The following is a 17,456-nucleotide window of genomic DNA, read 5'->3' as shown; positions in this document are numbered from 1 at the left end:
ACAAAGCTTACTTAAAAACAGTTTTTAAATTGTGACACACCCTCAATATTTATAGACAAGGTACACATCTAGCCAAGTTAAAACTATACTTAACAATAAACAGTTTTCACATTCTTTTCTCATTTATGAGCCAAGTACTAAGTTACCAAGTTGAAGCAGTATTGATTTGCATATTTTATTAGTGCTGGTATGTTTTTAAATCAACTAACTGATATTTGTGCTTTCAACTTATTCCTGGATTGATCAGTTGGATGCCAAGCATTAAACTTCAGCGAAATATCAGGCTATGTAAACTAATCTATAATAAAAAAATTTTTATGACCCTTAACTGCAGCATTAATGGTCACTTCACTTGATTTGGTGAAAGAAATTTGTATTACTAATCAATCAATAAAGACTCTTTTTCACATTTCTGAAGTAGTTGTTCTAATACTAGTGTTGCATGTGCAGGCAGCCTTAAAACAATAACAATAACCTATTCATGAAACTTAGGAACACTAATGTAGCTACTATGGTTCTTTGGCAGGGGAAAGATGGAGAGCCTGGTCTTGATGTAAGTAATACATGTACAATGAACATCTTCCTATTATAATAGATGCTGATGGTCTCCATCATCAATAATAGCAAAAATACTTTTTTTTTCTGTGCACATAGTTATGCATATAGCATATATTGCTGTGTGTGTAGATCACAATATAAAATACACCCCTAGTGTCTGCATGAGATAAACAGAAAAGCAAAACACATAACTAGTATAAAGTTAATAACCAACAGTTGATAATGGCATTTCAAAATACTTTCCCAAATTAGGGACACCTTGAACATCAGCAATTGAACCACTTATTTAAAAATATGCATAAAATTGAAATATCTTTCACGTGCCACCCTTCGGGAATGGTATACTATGTTTATTCTCAAAGCTGCTATGCAATATTTCTTCCTCTTAGCATAAAGTGTCTATATGTTTTATAATAACATAATTCTATAAAAAATAGAGAATGTCAAAAGTAAATGCCTCTTGAAATGATCACTGTATTATGTGAATATCATAGCAGCCTTATTATATGAAGAATAATAAAAGCAAAAGTAATAATAGTTAACTTTTTACTGAGCACCTGTTTTGGGCAAGCATAAAATGCTGTGAGGTAAGTGATTTGCCCAAGGCCACACAAATCAGTGTCCTTGCTAGGATTCAAACTAGGATCCTGATATACTTTCCACTATATATATCTTAGGAGAAAAAGCAAGAAATGTGTTTCATATAGATAATTGAGATGTTAGACAACTATTACTCCTAAGTGGTACTTTAACTATCTAGGTTTTGAGATTCTTGATGGTACTATTTTTCTTCATATTTGTGTTCAGGAGCACGGAATCTTACATTTTTTTAATGTGATTTTGCCACAGTTACATCAGTAGATCTTTTTGGTTTGCTTTTTATCCTCTAGGGCTTCCCTGGTCCACGAGGCGAGAAGGGTGATGTAGGAGAAAAGGGAGAAAAGGTGACCTCTCCATTCTAGCATGTGCCTGTTTGATTTTTCTCACGCCGTGTGCTTTGCTGTTCAATCTATGCGATTCTTTCATATATCTAATTTTTCTCCATCCTGTGCTCCAAAAACACACCAATGCCTGGTCTAAAAAAACCAGGTCTTCACAGAGGAATGAAGAAGGCTACAGTGCTAGAAATAAGGGCACAGTCTAGCATAGAAGAAAAAAATTGGCAGGCTTACCTGACACCAATTTATTGAAAGATGTAATGTCCAGGGATTCTTGAAGGTGAAATAAAAAGGCATTTATTACATCAAAGTAAACTTAAATAGCACAAATCTGCAAGAGTCTTCTTTTTTTTTTTTTTTTTTTTTAAAGATTTTATTTATTTATTTGACAGAGAGAGACAGTGAGAGCAGGAACACAAGCAGGGGGAGTGGGAGAGGGAGAAGCAGGCCTCCCGCTGAGCAGGGAGCCCGATGTGGGACTCGATCCCAGGACCTGGGATCATGACCCGAGCCGAAGGCAGACGCCCAACGACTGAGCCACCCAGGCGCCCTCTGCAAGAGTCTTCTGGCAGAGCTCACCTAACCCTGTAAAGCCAGCATCTCATTTTTATGCACAGCATTCCAGTACAGAGTTAGTAGACGTGTCCTGTATCCTGATTTTTTTATTGGAAAATGGAGGGCAAGCAGTGTGACTGATAAACCCCAGTGAGTTTATCAGAGACTAGGACTTGCCACTTTCAGATGCTGGAGGTATTTTTAAATGAAGATATTAGTGTATTTTATGAGGCTGGTGTTCAGGTTCTATCTCGGGACCACCGGCCCCAGCGTATATAGCAGCCAATATCAGGCAAATTGGTTTTATGTCTGAAAGCAAAATTTGGATAATGGATTTTTGAAATCATTTCTTCCTTTCCTCTCCCCTTTGCTTGGGTCCTTGAATAGTAATTGTTTACACTGGACACAGCAAAAGAAGTAAAAGTGGCTGAAATTGTACCTTCCCACTTCCAATTTAAACCAGTTCTGTTTCTCAGATTAATTTATGTCTTTCTGAAAACTGTACTTAACAGTTTTCAAAACCCTATAAATTCTCTCTAACCATGAAGTTGATTGCTGTTGAAAAGCAAGGCCAAATTAGAATTGTCAAAGAAAGAAGGGTATTAGGCCTGCTGTGTGTTCCTTAGGCTTTAGACATTACCTGGCTTCCCACTGGTAAGAGAGCTCCTGTCATAGTTATGTAAAAGCAAGATCATCATCATTATCAATATCATCACATTTATTGAACACTTACTATATGTTTCCCCAAAAGCTTTACATACGCTAAGTCTCTTAATCCTCGTAACAACCCCCGCCCTGAGATTGGTGCTGTTATTGTCTCCATTTCACAGACAAAGAAACTGAAACATAAAAAAAAAAAAAAAGATTCCTTTACTCTGAATTATAAATGCTAACTATAAAATATGCATGTTTTGATTTGAGATAAATTGTGCATGCAAGCTTTTAGCCCAAGGTCGAGGTGCTTTAAAGAGTAGAGACATTTATTTTATGTTTATTTAATGGGTTGTATGAGTCTAAAATCTTATTCACTCAGAAGTATGTCACCATTATGGGGATACTCATTTTAATGATCTTTCAAACAAAGAAGAAATTACCAGTATTGTAACTTATCAAAACACAAAGCTATAAATTTAATCCTCAGAATAATGTTAATAACTCATACAAAAATATTCCCATATTTCAGATTCCATGATTAGAAATTTTATATTTAGGAAAATTGGATTCAAATGGGAACACTTTATGTATATCATTCTTCGACATGGGAAATAAAAATTAGCAATAGCCCTCATGTGCTCAGGGCAGATAGTTTTGTGTTGCATAGGGAATCACTAACTTACAAAATTATGTTGGTTCATAATAATGCTGATTCATTATTCTTTGTATAATAGTGTCGGTTTTCCATAAAGCTTGAGGTCCGCTAACATATTACTGAAAAATGATTCCTGTAGCCTGTTAGAGTCAACATTCATATGACAACACTTTTCTGGGGAGTGATTAATTTCAGTTGGTTTACCAAATAATGAATTGAATTCTAAATTATCAATACCCAACACACCTGTCTCACTATGTGAAGAAGAGTCCCCTGCCTCCTGGGAGGGAAAAGCTCACCCAACCAAGTTTAAAACAATTTTACGTCGTGACATTGAAGTTATTTGCTGAGGATGTTGACTGATCTTGCATGAGTGAGCAACTTAGTCCTGAACGATCCTCCCGGCTTACTTCCTGTCACACCTGCTCTCATTTCACCCTGGATTCTCAGGTCTTCGTCTTTGATCATGATAAACTAAACAACACAGAATTTCTCTCTTTCCCCAGTATTCAAGAAACCCAAGTGTTTTTGATTCTGAGCCTTCTGATGCAATCTTTTTGGCACACAGGAGACAAATGAGGAGCTTTCACTCACACAGTCAGAATGAATGCACTAATTTGAATGCTTATCTCATATATATCTTATGTATATGTCTTTGAATATTCATGTTGTTTCGCTTCTGAAATTATTCACTTTTATTGTAACTGCCTTCCTGAGTGCGGAATGAATACACTAATTTAAATATGTATTGCACAGTATTTTGTATTCTGTACAGCACCAACTTCTTGTCTATAAATATGCAGAGATATTTATGTTAATAAGAAACAGCTGAGATGCATTCCTTCCTTCTCCTCCTTTTGCCTCCTTTCCTTAATTCCTCCATTCCCATGATCCATGCAGATTTCCACAACCTTTACCTTGATTCCTAAATACTAATTTCCATGGCTACATTCCCACTATGTAATTATCCTGCCTACCTCATTTTTAGTATTAGCTCAACTGAGTCCAAACTGCTTTTCCTCTCTTGAACAGAATTTTTTTTTTTTTTTGGCTTTTGTTACATTGTGAGTAAGCTGGAAACCCATTTACCATTGTGAACACCTGGCATGATATCTGTAAGAGTGAATTAAAGAAAATCCCTCGATTTATAAATAAGTCCGTTTCTCCAACTGGCATTGCTGAGAAGTATTAGCACTTTTAAAATTTGTTTACCTGACTTAATAAAGAAAGTATTTGCTTTTAGTTTCCTAAAAAAAGTTAAAAGAAAGAGAAGCATATTTCAATATACTGAATATTTTTTTTAATGAGAGCTACAAAAAATAATGTCATAAAATTGGATACATTTCCAAAAGAGAGAAGCTGTTAATATTCTGTCTTTTTGTCTGGCTCAGTGTAGCTTTCATCTGTTATAGAATTAGAAAAAAAAAAAAGTAAGCTGACAGTATTGAGAATTGGGTGAAGTATTCATTATTCCTCTGAATCTGACCTGCCACCGGCTGGCTCCCATACAGTTGGTATCCGTCATCCTCGCCAGATCTGCGGCGGAAACATCTCATTCACCAAGACTAGGGCGCTGGGGTCTAAGTCAGCACTTGATGTGTTGGCTTTTCAAATCTCCTTCTTTCATCTTGTTGAGTATCTTAAGTAAAACCGCACCTATCCCTGCCCAGAATCCATTGTCACTCTGAAAGTCTAGGTTATCTTTTACAGTATCGTGCCTTACCTAAACCAGAAAACAGTGGTAAATGCCCTTCCAGACGTTTATTGGCTAAACCATCTTTTGAATCGCCATTATTCCCCCCCCCAAATAAAACCTGTCTTTTATTTAAACCCTTATATCCACAGGGGGAAAAGGGAAAGAAAGGCAAAAAGGGGCCTAAAGGGGAGAAAGGAGAACAGGGTGCTCCTGGATTAGATGCACCTTGCCCGTTGGTATGTCTGACTCATGGAACTCTGTCTCCAGATGTCATGTGTGAAGGAATAAACTGGGAGAAGAGCAAGTTGGAGGGACGCGTAACAGCAGGGGTTCTGATTGGGGGCGTTTAACAGAGGCTTCAAGGGACCACACGCATCTATCTCGGGCTATCCCGGTATATTCCATGCCTCGTTTCTGGCCACCAGCTCTGTTTGGTTTCTTAGCACTCAGATATTGACGTGCAACTGGAATGTGACTATAGCATCTGAAGACGAATTTGTGCTATTCCACACCATTCAAAAGACAAAGTCACTGTTCCCAGAGAAGCCTTGATTACAGGGATAGGTCGAGCTCTTTTTCCATCCAGCTTCAGTGGATGTTACTTTGTCCTTCAGAGTTGCTCCTCTCCCAGCCTTTTGGTTTTGTAGTTATCTCTTTAGCAGAATTTGTGCTTAAGTGATTTCTTGTGTTAGTAACATTATGAGTTAATCTTTACAAACAGGGATTCCGTGGCGTTAAGGGGGAAAAAGGGGAGCCAGGCCAGCCTGGCCTGGATGGGCTGGATGCCCCTTGCCAATTGGTACAGTATTTCTCTTTCCTACCACCCTGCATGCAATTCCTTTGTTTATTACATATTCATCTCTATCAATGTAAAGTGGTACTTCTGGAACAAGCTTTACATGATAAACACACTACATGCATGTGCATGAACAGCTCCTTCAGCATCTCTGCAGAGTGAAGAGAGCAAGCTCGCCTTTCCGTCAAAGACTGCAAATTAACCTCCTGACATTGTCCTCACAACTGACCCGACTGCCATGTCTGCATTCTGGGGAATATTAACCTACTCCAAAAATATTGAAAGAATACATTCAAATGATGTAAAAATCTTATATGTAAAGGGACTACTAGGCCATGACTTTGGGTTCTATCCCTAAATTTAGCTCTTTTTTTTTTTTTTTCCTTTTTCTCTGAAAGAAATAAAGACATTTTTGCCTCTTCCACTACATTTCTGTCAGGCCGTAAATAAGGCCAGACCGACAGAGTTAAGCTTCTGTGGTCAAGAGTTAACCAGTTCAAGGGAATGCTGTTAAGAGACCATAGGGAAGGAAACCAAACTTCCCTGAGCTTCTAAAGATGGTGATAGTCTGCAGCCCAACCCTCTTCTTTGTCACATAACCTTTTCAGTGTAATGGTCTCTCCTTTTGAAACTCACTTTCCCAAAGTAGACAGAACTCCCCTATCCCCATTGGCATGAACTCAAAATCCTCCTTATACTAAAATCTAAAATTCTACTGGGTGACCCTCTCCTTGTACCAATCTGGCATTACCAAGTTTTTCCCAAATATAAAGCTATTTCAAAGTGGGGTTTTTTTTACATTTAAAAAGAAAGTATATTCATATTTTCTGAGGTATAAAAGAAAACTTTAGAGTTGTTTTATACTTCTTGATTGTTATACTTGGTCTGCATGTTCTTATATTATTCTTCAGTGCTAAGCATGATTCTTTAAAGACCAGTTATATTTCTTAAGCCTTTTAAGAGATTATATTTATAGGAAAAAATGTATTTGGTAAATAATTATAATTAAAAAATCTCAATATGAGTCTTATTTGCTTGTCATTAGTAGTAAATAATACCTTACAATCATTTTGTTAGAGGAAAACACAAGCATGCCTCATAATATATCGAGTCTTCCTGCCTTATTTCTATCATTTGTATCTGAAGAGTGCTTGCACTTTAAATGAAAGTAAATTGTGCGATGTTTTAAGAATCCTTTGTTGAATCAGAATTGGTTAACCGACTTCTAAAGACTTTTTAATTAAAAAATTGATAAATGCTATAGATAACATCTTACTATAAAGATATAGATGGACTGCCTGTCTTTTAATTCAATTAATAAAATGCGTTCTACTATATTGGCTTTTAGTATGGAAAAATAAAAGATACTGGCATGTGAAGGGCTATGAACTTCAGATAGAAATGGTTCATCATTGATTATTCATCATTATCATGCATTCAACCATAGACCATAGTGACCAGGAAGAGAAGTTGTTTTTGTTTATTTAATAAAGATAATTGTGAAATGTGTTTTAATGAAATTAAGAGGAATAGTACAGACTTATTATCTAAAGGTGGAACTGGGTAGGCCCCTATGCTTTGTAAACTACTTTTTCAAAATTAGGCGTAATTTTTTCTATATGTATTTTCAAAATGTGTTCTCACACTAGAAAGCATTTGAATTTTCTTCCTTTTAACTAACGTTGGATATTCTATTGGGACTTGATAATTAGAAAAAAAAAAAAAAGCCTATGATTACAGGCACCTAAAGGGTAGAAATCCATTTTTTAAGCTTGTGAGCATGTGAATTGTGAAGTATGTTCACTTTTGTGGAGCCTGAAGAATTCTTACTCTTCTTTTTAAAATAGGGGCCAGATGGATTACCCATGCCTGGCTGTTGGCAAAAGGTAGGCTTTATGGAATTATTTCTAAAAGAAGCACTTCCTCTATCTCTTCCCCTGGCTTGGTTTTTTCCATTTAGAATAGACCTTTTGAATTTGACATTCCTGAAAGTTGTTTGGGCATTAAAAAGCAAAAGATTCTGTCTCTAGAATATCTTTTGATTAATATATTTACTGCTGATTTCCTCCTAAACTGATGAGTGAAAATAGTTCTTAACAAACACTCTAACTTGGAAACCTTCCTTATCTAATCCTTTTTGTGGAATGGAAAGGGGCAGTGCATCTTGACAATGGTTTGCTTACATAATAAACTCCTTGTCCTCCTACTATTTAAAACTACTCTTAATTGTGGTTCTTTTTCTATTTATGCCCAGTTACGTAGGCAAACATGCAAATACGTGGTAGAACCCTGTCAATATTAATCACAAAGCTGAGAAAGCAGAAAGTGTAAGCATGATTTTTTTTTTCTTCAGTGATGATTTATTTAGGAGAATCTGTTTATATTTAAGCTGGTGTTTTTTATGGTATCCATTTATTCTAGCCTCTTCATATGGCTACCCATGGTCACTGTGTATATGTTCAGTATGGAAGGGAACTTCACAGAAAACCTTCTCTGGACAAAGGCTGTATGAGGAGCCCTTTCATACAGGGGATAGCATTTTACTTAATCCTCATGATAACCCTAGAGGGTATTATTGTCCTGAATGATGCCGATGAAGAAACCGAAGTTCAGAGAAGTTAAGTCACTTCCAAGGGCAAGAGCTAGGACCCAAACAGAACGAGAAGTGGGCGGTGGAAAGCAATGGCAGGACCTGAAGCAGGGAAGAGGCCTGTAGGTGCTGTCCTAGTCCAAGAATACCAACCCTTTACACACTAACTTTGAGAACTTAATCAGAAAGAACTGTGCATATATGCTACTGACGGATAAAGGAACTCCACAGATGGAAAAATGAGCTAGGGGGAAGTATCATGCTGCTTTGACCATTTTGAAGTTTTTTTCTCTAATGCCTTGTGGCTTATTGAGTAACTTTTGACAGGCATGCCTCATTGGCAAAACTATACAGAACTCCAGGATTGCAGAGAGATGGAGAGAAACTTGACTCTCCTCAATGTGTCTCATCTCCTCAGCTCCGTTGGTGAGGAGATTCTGTGTAACTCACTCTCCCGCTTAGCTGCCCCCCCACTTCACCTCCACCCCCCACCCCCACCCCCGGCCAGGGAAAGAAAACCTTCTCTGTCAGGAGTGTCATTTATATTTAGCAGCTCCACATACTCACTTTCAGCCTGTCAAAGAATTAGCTCAATCACAGCTGGGCTCAGGGGGTTCTCAGGAAGGTGGGCCTATCATCATATTCTTCTTCACCTGAGGAAAGTATCCTTTCACCTTCAGAATCGCTGTTTTCAGAATCTTGAATACCATCCTGAGCTGGAATTACCATTTACTCTTTAACCGTTGACCTGTAATCTAATACTGTAATGATTTTTTAATACAGTCCTAGGTACACTTCACATAGAGGGAGATGTTGAAAGGCTTACTTTATCCAGCCTTCTGACATAACTCAGAACTTGGGTTTACATAATTATTGGCTGCTTCTAAATCACTTCCTTTTTGTGAGGGCCTAGTAATCATGGCACCAAGCAAAGGACTCATCTTTTTGGTTCATGAAATGGCCAAACCTAGTAGTAATATGAATAGCATTAGAAAATCAGAAATTTCCCTTTTAAGAACTCATTTTTCCACAGAATAGACACTATGTTCTACATAGGATTAAGGACTTCTTTAACAACTTTTTTTTTTTTTTTTGAGAGAGAGAGAGAGAGGGAGTACGTGGGAAAGAGGGAGAGCAGGAGAGAAAGAATCTCAGGCAGGCTCCATGCCCAGTGCAGAGCCTGATATGGGGCTAGATCTCACAACCCTGAGATCATGACCTGAGCCGAAATCAAGAGTTGGATGCTTAACCAACTCAGCCACCCAGGCGCCACTCTAACATTTTCTTATACAAAGAACTCAATAAGAAAACTTCAGTACAGCTTACCACATCCCCAACACACCCAAATGCAGATCATTGTGCTCAACCTTGTCCAACACCTCCTCACTCCAAAAAAAAAAAAAAAGAAGAAGAAGAAGAAGGCGGGGAAGAGGAGGAAGAAGAAAAAGAAGAGGAGGAAGAAGAAAGAAACAATTAGAAAAAGAAAATGTTCTAAAATCTCTTATGTGGTCAACTTAGCTATCTCAAATTATTTTTTAAGTGATATTTTTTTAAAGAAGGCTAGCCAAATATTTTAGTTAGTCCTGTTTTACATGGACTACCCTTTTAAACACTGTTAAAGTTATTAGCCTCTAGAGCACAGTGGTAAATGTTTGAAAATTCAGAATGTGGTAGCAACGTAAATTACTGTGATTAATTGAGAGTATCCTTGGTCATGATACTCTAATACTAATACTTTCATGCAAAACTGTTTGGTGTTTGTTTAAATGGCTTTTCTTTCTAGATATAGTTCTGTTTTCTAAATTTTGAAGAATAATGATGTAGCAGTTCACAGTGTAATTTGTACAGTGAATAAATGGCAGAATTTATGGTTAAGAAAGTACTTTCAGGGGGTGCCTGGGTGGCTCAGTCAGTTAAGCGTCTGCCTTCAGCTCAGGTCGTGATCCCAGGGTCCTGGAACGGAGCCCCATGTCGGGCTCCCTGCTCAGTGGGGAGTCTGATTCTCCCTCTGCCCTTCACCCAACTCTTGTGCTCGCTCTCTCTCCCTCTCTCTCTCTCAAATAAATAAATAAAATCTTAAAAAAAAAGTAATCTCCTCATCCAGAGATTAAAAACTATGTAATAGGAAAAAGACCTATAGGCTTCATATTTTTTATTCATCAGATTCCTTTATTTATTTTTCATATTTTTTAATGTTTTACTAACTTTATTTTGTGAGGTAGGGCTGACAGGTTTGCAGCAAAACCTTCCTAAAGCAAGGTGACAGATTTTTTTTTAGTTAAGTTTTAAAATCTGGAAGAAGAAAAAAAAGAGAATCTTTAAAATTCTGTAGATTTTTTACAAAACACTGTACTCAAAAAAATACATCTCTTTAAATTTTGAGTTTGGGGCAAAGAATACTTCCATAGTCACATTCTCTGGTGTTGCCATGACATGCAGAAACATTGAGTGAACGCCATCTTCGAAGATCACAAATACCTGGCCTCTTAATCCCACCTGCTATAGCATCTGTTCTTCTTGGAGAGAGAAAAACAAATGTTTTTAATTAATGAACTGGGCATTCTACTTTTCTCAATGGGTTTTGTTTTGTTTTGTTGGGTTGTTTTTTTTTTTTTGTAAAAGTCAAGTCCCCAAGATCTGCAATATAAGTTTATATCTCAAAGATCATTGTCCCTCAGTTCTCTCAGACTTAACTTTAGTTCTAGGAAAACCTTAATAGTTATGGAGGTTCAAAACGAGCAACAAGAGATTTATGGTACCTTAGATCACCGTGGAACCTCCAGTAGAGCTTGAAGACCTGAGAGCAGGCAGGTTTATAGTGCACACCATCCGCGTGGAGCAGGGCTTGCAAAAGGCCAGAGGAAATCAGAGCCAAAGGAGAGTAGTATTATAGTCAGGTTGGGTGAAGTAAACAGGACCACCGAGGGCAGAGTCCTCAGCCTCTTCCCCAGTGGCTTTTAATGTTTGGAGAAGATTATGTAAGTATAGGACATGTATCTTAATTATGGTACATATGTGATAAAATCCTAATTTTCTGCTTTCCCAGAATCATTACTGAGAAACAGACCATAAACTTCTCAGTGGCAAAAGAAAAATGTGGGTTGAACCCAGGATGGAAATTTTAATAACACCCTGGAGTTTTAGAAAAGTAATACTTGGGACACACATCACTCAGCTTATTAATTAAAAAAAAAAAAAACATTCAGGGTTCTACCAGTTTTCTTAAAATAAATGTTAATTTGGAATTTTTATTCTAGACCACTAATCCTATGTATGTCTTTTCTGTTGTTTGTTTTTCTGCAGTGATGAATCTAACCTTCCGAGCATGAAGTTGTATATATAAGGGTCCACTTTTTATATTTATAGTTGAAAATCGAATTGCAGATTTTACAAGTCTGAGATATGTTTACATATAGCTGCTTCTTCCTGTTTGCAGTAGTACACATGTCCATCTTTTCTCCACTTACATCTGAAATTGGGCAATATGTGAAACCAGTGAGAAGCCTGCAAAAAAAATATAAATCAGTATCTCTTTATCTTATGTGAAGATATGTATTTAAATGGACACATCAGTGATACAGAATGATTGTTCTTGCTCTTTTCTGACTTTGGGCTTGTTAATTGCATGGACAAAAAGTGCCATGAAATAGTTTACATGAAATTGTGACCAAATATGGACTCAAAACTATGAAAATGTACTATACTAACTAACTGATTTTAGGGTTTATCCTCGCATCCCTACTCACCTTCACTGTTAGCATTGATTTGTGCCCACACCACCCACTGAAACTGACTAAAAAAGCATGACCGTGTGCCAAGCCTGCTTGTCATTCAGATGCTAGCATGCCGCTTAATGAGTCCTTTGATCACATCTGAGCTTTTATTTCTTTTGTCATCTCAAGGGGGTTACACCATGGCTTATTGCCAAAAAGAGATAAGGTGGCGGAGAGCATACACACAAATGGTCTTGTATTTTGAGGGAGTTGCAGTCCCAACTGCAGACCTCCAGCTTCCAGTATTGCGGGCTCACATGGCCACCTTGGTTGAAATATCAAGGGGTTGAGCTGGTTGCCGCCACCATTTTTCCTTGGGCTGCCCTTGACAGTGAAGATAAGGGAAGAGGACCGGTTTGGCATCCTGCACTGTCTCTCCTGTGACCAAGTAGGAAAGAGGTTTACACATGGCGGGCACCCGGAACAACAGACTTTAAAAAAAAATAAACTGTATTCCAACAAGTGTTAATATGGGTGCTTTTGGAAACTGACAGAGGCATATAGCATTTCTTTTGGATAGGAGATTCTTGGAATGGCAGCCCCTGTTCCCGCAGACAAAGGATGCGTACATCCCACCAAAGAGAAGGGGTACCACTCCCGAGAATAGATTGGCTGAAATATCCTCTTCTGAAATTGTAGGGGAGCTTACCCTACAACCTCTATTGAAGCTGATGCTCTCCTTCCTTCCAAGATCCAACGCATTTCGAACATTTTCTACAAAGTTCTAGAAACAGAAAGATATTTTTCATCCTTTTTTATGCTTTTCTTTTCTAGTCCCGGGGAATATTAAGAAAAGATTTGTTTCAGTTTTTGTCACATTTGTTTAGAACAATTTTTTTAAAGTCTTCAAATCCTAATAACTTGGTAGCAATAGTCAAGATGATGTTTTACTAACTTCTCTCTTGTTTTGAATAATTGAAGAGACTATAAAAGAAACTCCACTTTCAGTTCAGTCATTGTAAAGCATCAAAGTTAAGCAATTTCTTGAGTACTTTTTGACTTTTTTTTCATATGATGACTGTAACTTACATAGTGATCATCAGTTAAGTCAAGATTTGGTCACATTTGATAGTATTAACTCTTTTCTATTTCTTATCATTCTGTTTAGATCTAAGTTTTGTCCATATTTAGATTTCTTTATCTTTTTTTACATTTCTAAATGTTTGTCTTATGCACAGACCAAATCTGTGTGTCAGAAAGCTGTGAAATATAGTTGGCATAGAGTATTTTTTCATCTATTTGCTCAAAACTTACTTAATTGTATTAGACTGAGCATTTCTTTGCACAGTAAAGAGTTGGTAATATGTTTTGAAATGCTTATTCTGAGTGGAAGGGTTACATTAGGAGAAACACCATCAATGAGGAGTAGTCTCTCTTTCAGCCCATAGGACAATATACTTTCTCTCCTGACTTAATGCCATTTTGTGGGAAAATTTCTAGTTCCATTCATAAATTTCCACCACCAGAGGGAAAATTAGCTCATCACTGGCTTGTGGTGACAACAGTTAAGATATGACTATAAGACAAAGATCCTAAGATGCTTGTGATCTCTTTCATATTGTATAACCAAATGTTCAATTATACAAAATGCCTTCTTTGTATTTCTAATAAGTTTTTGAGATTGGAAAGATGTCCAAATTATTAGATCAATCTAATTGGTAACATTTCTAGTAACATTCCACACTTGAAGCCAGTTCAGCATTTTTAAAACGATAGAGGGCCTTCCTTTTCCAACCATCTCTTGTTTCACGTGGTTAGGAAAAAGTATTGTTCAATGTCTGAAGCAATTTGTCTTACATGGTTTGGAAACATGAACCAAAGCAGGTAGAACTACTGTCTCTTCAGGAAAACAAACAGCAATGTCTTGAGAAAAATCTGGTGGCTATATTTCTTTCTATCTTTCTTTCTACTCCTCTAGTAGAAAGAGGTATTGAGATGAATCACTATTGAAAACTTGCACAGCTTCAAAACAAAATACCTCAACATCAAAGAGAAACACTTTATACACACAAAAAAAATTTTTTTGAACATAGCCCTTTAAGAATACTCTTCTGTTCTATGTGTGTACTGGGTTTTTTGCTCTACAACTGATATGACAACATTGATTTTTATTCTATGAGCAAACGAAGCTGTAGACTCCTGTTACATTTATTTCCTTGGGAAAAACAGATGATAGTACTTCTCCTTGTTTTGTGGAATTATTAGGTCTTAACCACCATGGATAATCTTAAACTTTTGGTTACTAAAATATTTCCAGCCATCTATTTTGTCATCAATATAGAGAATCCTCAAATAATTGCTGAATGAACTAATAACGTATGTCTGCTGATATATGTGTTGGCAGATATCTATTTTTCTTCAAGATTTCAACCCTTAATTTGTATTATTGGGTAGAGGATTGAGAAAAAAATACATGAACGATACATTGGAAGTAAGTCAAGAGCTACTTCTATTTCTGATAAGCATCCTTTAAGGATGCCAAATTGGTATGTGTTTTAGCTTTGAAATTGTTTTCCATTCATGTTGGTGCTAATGCATTTTTTTTTCTTTATGAACAATGCAATTCTACTATGGATAATTTCATTTTTCTGTTTAATAGCATTCCTAAACTGTTAGTGTGTGATTTTATTTTTAAAGTTCATGAATTTGCTGTAATATGGTTCAATGACCAGTCTTTCCTAATGTAAAACAAAACAGTGTACCTATAGATGATGTGTGTTTACTTGGATCATGGATCCTTTTATTTCATGTTCATTTCATGTACCATATGCCTTTATCAACTTTCTTCCTCATATTTTAGCTTATTTCATTTGATTAAGTCTGACAAAACCAATGTTAGAGAAGTCTAACACATTCATAGAGTACCTGACACACAAATATGCCCCAATTTTTTTTCTAGCTTTCATTTTCCTTATGAGAAGCTGTCTTGGAGGATTTTTCTTTCTTGTTTGATTTTATAGAAAACATAAGAATATCTAGGATGTCTACCAAAAACAAAAAATTCTGTTCTTGAATTTACTTTCTGTGCATGATGTTCTGATGGGACAGCAAGAACATATGCATCCATAGTTCACGTTACAGGTCCTCTATCTACAACGCATACATATATCTGCTAGTTTGGAAAATGCTCAAAACAGCGTTCAAGACCTATGGAAAAATTGTCCGGTATCTTATGTTTTTATCACTTAAAAAATGTGCTTAATTTTCCAAGCTTTTTTTATGTTACTATTGTACCATAAAAAGCTAATACTGCTTTTCATCCTTTTTTTTTTGCCACTATATATTATCTTACCCAGAAATAAGTTATGCTTGAATGGTGGGCAGTGTTTTAATCTTCTAATAAGCAATCATAGGAACATGCAGAGATTGATATTTGAAATCGTGTTTTTCTCTATGTCTTCATAACCAAGTTACACTAATAATTAATGTTACTAAAGTGAACTTTTTAAATTTCTACCAAAACAAACAAAAAAACCTCTGCTATCTCTGAAAAATCAAATCCATAGCAATCTAATCTTGTGTTCTCAAAAATAATAATTAAGAACAAGCACATGTGATTCTGGCAATTAAAAAATCATTTCTAGTGGAATTAACATACCTAAAATTATTTTAAAATGTAAGGACCTTCCATCCCTACTTTTTCCCACTTTGTGGATATATCTTCATATTGGCTAGGTTTACTTTATGCCATTAGCAGAGATAAGCTTCCAACTTAAACTTTTGGTGGATTTTGTTTTGCTAATCCAATATTGAAACATTTTAATGGCATTTCTGATTTTTTAAATGTGTTTAATGCATAAGATTCCCTATGCTGCTTTATTGACAGAACTGTCCTTTGGGGAATAGGAAGACTTTTGCAACCTGACCTGTTATGTTTGATTTATCAATAAATTACCAACATTTCTCAAAATGTGGTAGATATTCTCACGTATTTCAGAAATATTAATAAATTGGATTCACAAACGAATGTCTTACCTATTGTTGACATTTATGTGAATATTCTTTATACTGTTGTAAATGTTTCATGCAACTTAATAACATTTTAAAAAGATGTATGTATCTGATTTTCCATTAGAAAATATTATATTTTTATTTGTATTTTTTACATTTTAAAGTTCATCTCTACGTGCAGCTATTTTTATATTGCCAAAAAATCACATAAATACAAAATAAGAGGAAAATGCAAAAAAAAATATTTTGGCAAACATTACACTGCATATTTTTCTTAACGTTTTGTGGGCCAGTCTCATGTAATTGATTATTCTAAGAATGTGTTGTGTCTTATCACTGTAAATATGGCACAAACCTGATTTTCTCAATAGTGTACATAATTGAAAGATTGAATTCTCCCTGTTTGACTTCTTATTTCAATTTTGTTATAATTTCTCCAGCTGACAGTGCTGAATCAAAAGACATGTGCGGTTTTTGATGTGCAGTTTGGAGATAATTGCATTGTGTTCAGTTTCTAATTTGTTTTTATTTGCTTTTTTAACTTGTTTTCAGGGTTCCTAGTTTGTGAGAAGTTGATCTTCAGAATTATTTTTACACTATTTATGACTTATTTTCATAATGTAAAAAGTGTGTAATTATTACAATATTAATCCAAACTATGGTAATGAATTGTATTGTTATAAAGCTTTATTAATGTTCATGAACACCTGGACCTGTTTTCTCTGATTTAAACACAGTCCATAAAAAATTTTGTTCTATTCTTCTACCATACTGTAATGTCACCATTCAGCTTAGTGCGCATAACTAGCTATGGTGATTTTCTATTAAAAACAACAACAACAACAACTAGCACTTTCTGTTTATTAGGTTATGCCTCTAGGTCGGGCTTCCCTTCAAAACTCACTTTTTTCCCCAGGATTCTCCATTTTGGTGAATTAAGATTCCATATACCAACTGACTCTTAGCTCTACCACATCGAATCAATCATTGTGTGAGTAAAATGCAGTACATAGTAATCACTTAAATGTATTGAATAATGAATGACTGAGTGCCTCCACTAAAATCACCAGTTGTTTCCCAGTCCTGAGTAAAAGAGCATACTTCCCAGTCCTTGCCTTTCCTGCCCTCACCAGCACCACCAGATGTAGTTGTCCAAGCTATCCTCTTAAACACCCTTCTCTTTAGTCCCCATGTCCCTCTCCTCGTCATTTCCTCCTGTTTTTCTTCCTCATTTTCCTTTGCCAGTTCTACCTCCTCTCCCTGCTTGTTAAATCGTGACCCTCAGAACTC

The 17,456-nt window shown here is 36.1% G+C and overlaps 1 protein-coding gene across 10 annotated transcripts in view; it reads left to right on the top strand.

Moving 5' to 3' along the window:
• The window catches only part of COL25A1 (collagen type XXV alpha 1 chain), a 461,773-nt gene extending 444,781 nt beyond the window's left edge, over positions 1 to 16,992 (top strand). For 5 of the 10 annotated variants that reach the window (XM_027599864.2, XM_027599867.2, XM_027599871.2 and 2 more), the window contains 5 exons: positions 527 to 553; positions 1,449 to 1,502; positions 5,778 to 5,855; positions 7,700 to 7,738; positions 11,746 to 16,992. In XM_027599864.2, the coding sequence (XP_027455665.1) occupies positions 527 to 553; positions 1,449 to 1,502; positions 5,778 to 5,855; positions 7,700 to 7,738; positions 11,746 to 11,748 (201 nt within the window). In that variant the 3' untranslated portion in view covers positions 11,749 to 16,992. The remainder of the gene's footprint in view (positions 1 to 526; positions 554 to 1,448; positions 1,503 to 5,777; positions 5,856 to 7,699; positions 7,739 to 11,745) is intronic. The other 5 variants (XM_027599874.2, XM_027599873.2, XM_027599865.2 and 2 more) reach the window with 3 other exon arrangements.
• Positions 16,993 to 17,456: the final 464 nt, after the last annotated feature.

Source organism: Zalophus californianus, chromosome 2 (assembly GCF_009762305.2).
Source record: "Zalophus californianus isolate mZalCal1 chromosome 2, mZalCal1.pri.v2, whole genome shotgun sequence".
Lineage (NCBI taxonomy): Eukaryota > Metazoa > Chordata > Mammalia > Carnivora > Otariidae > Zalophus > Zalophus californianus.
Note: the sequence above shows the minus strand (reverse complement) of the source record. Positions and strands in the feature narration are given on the sequence as shown.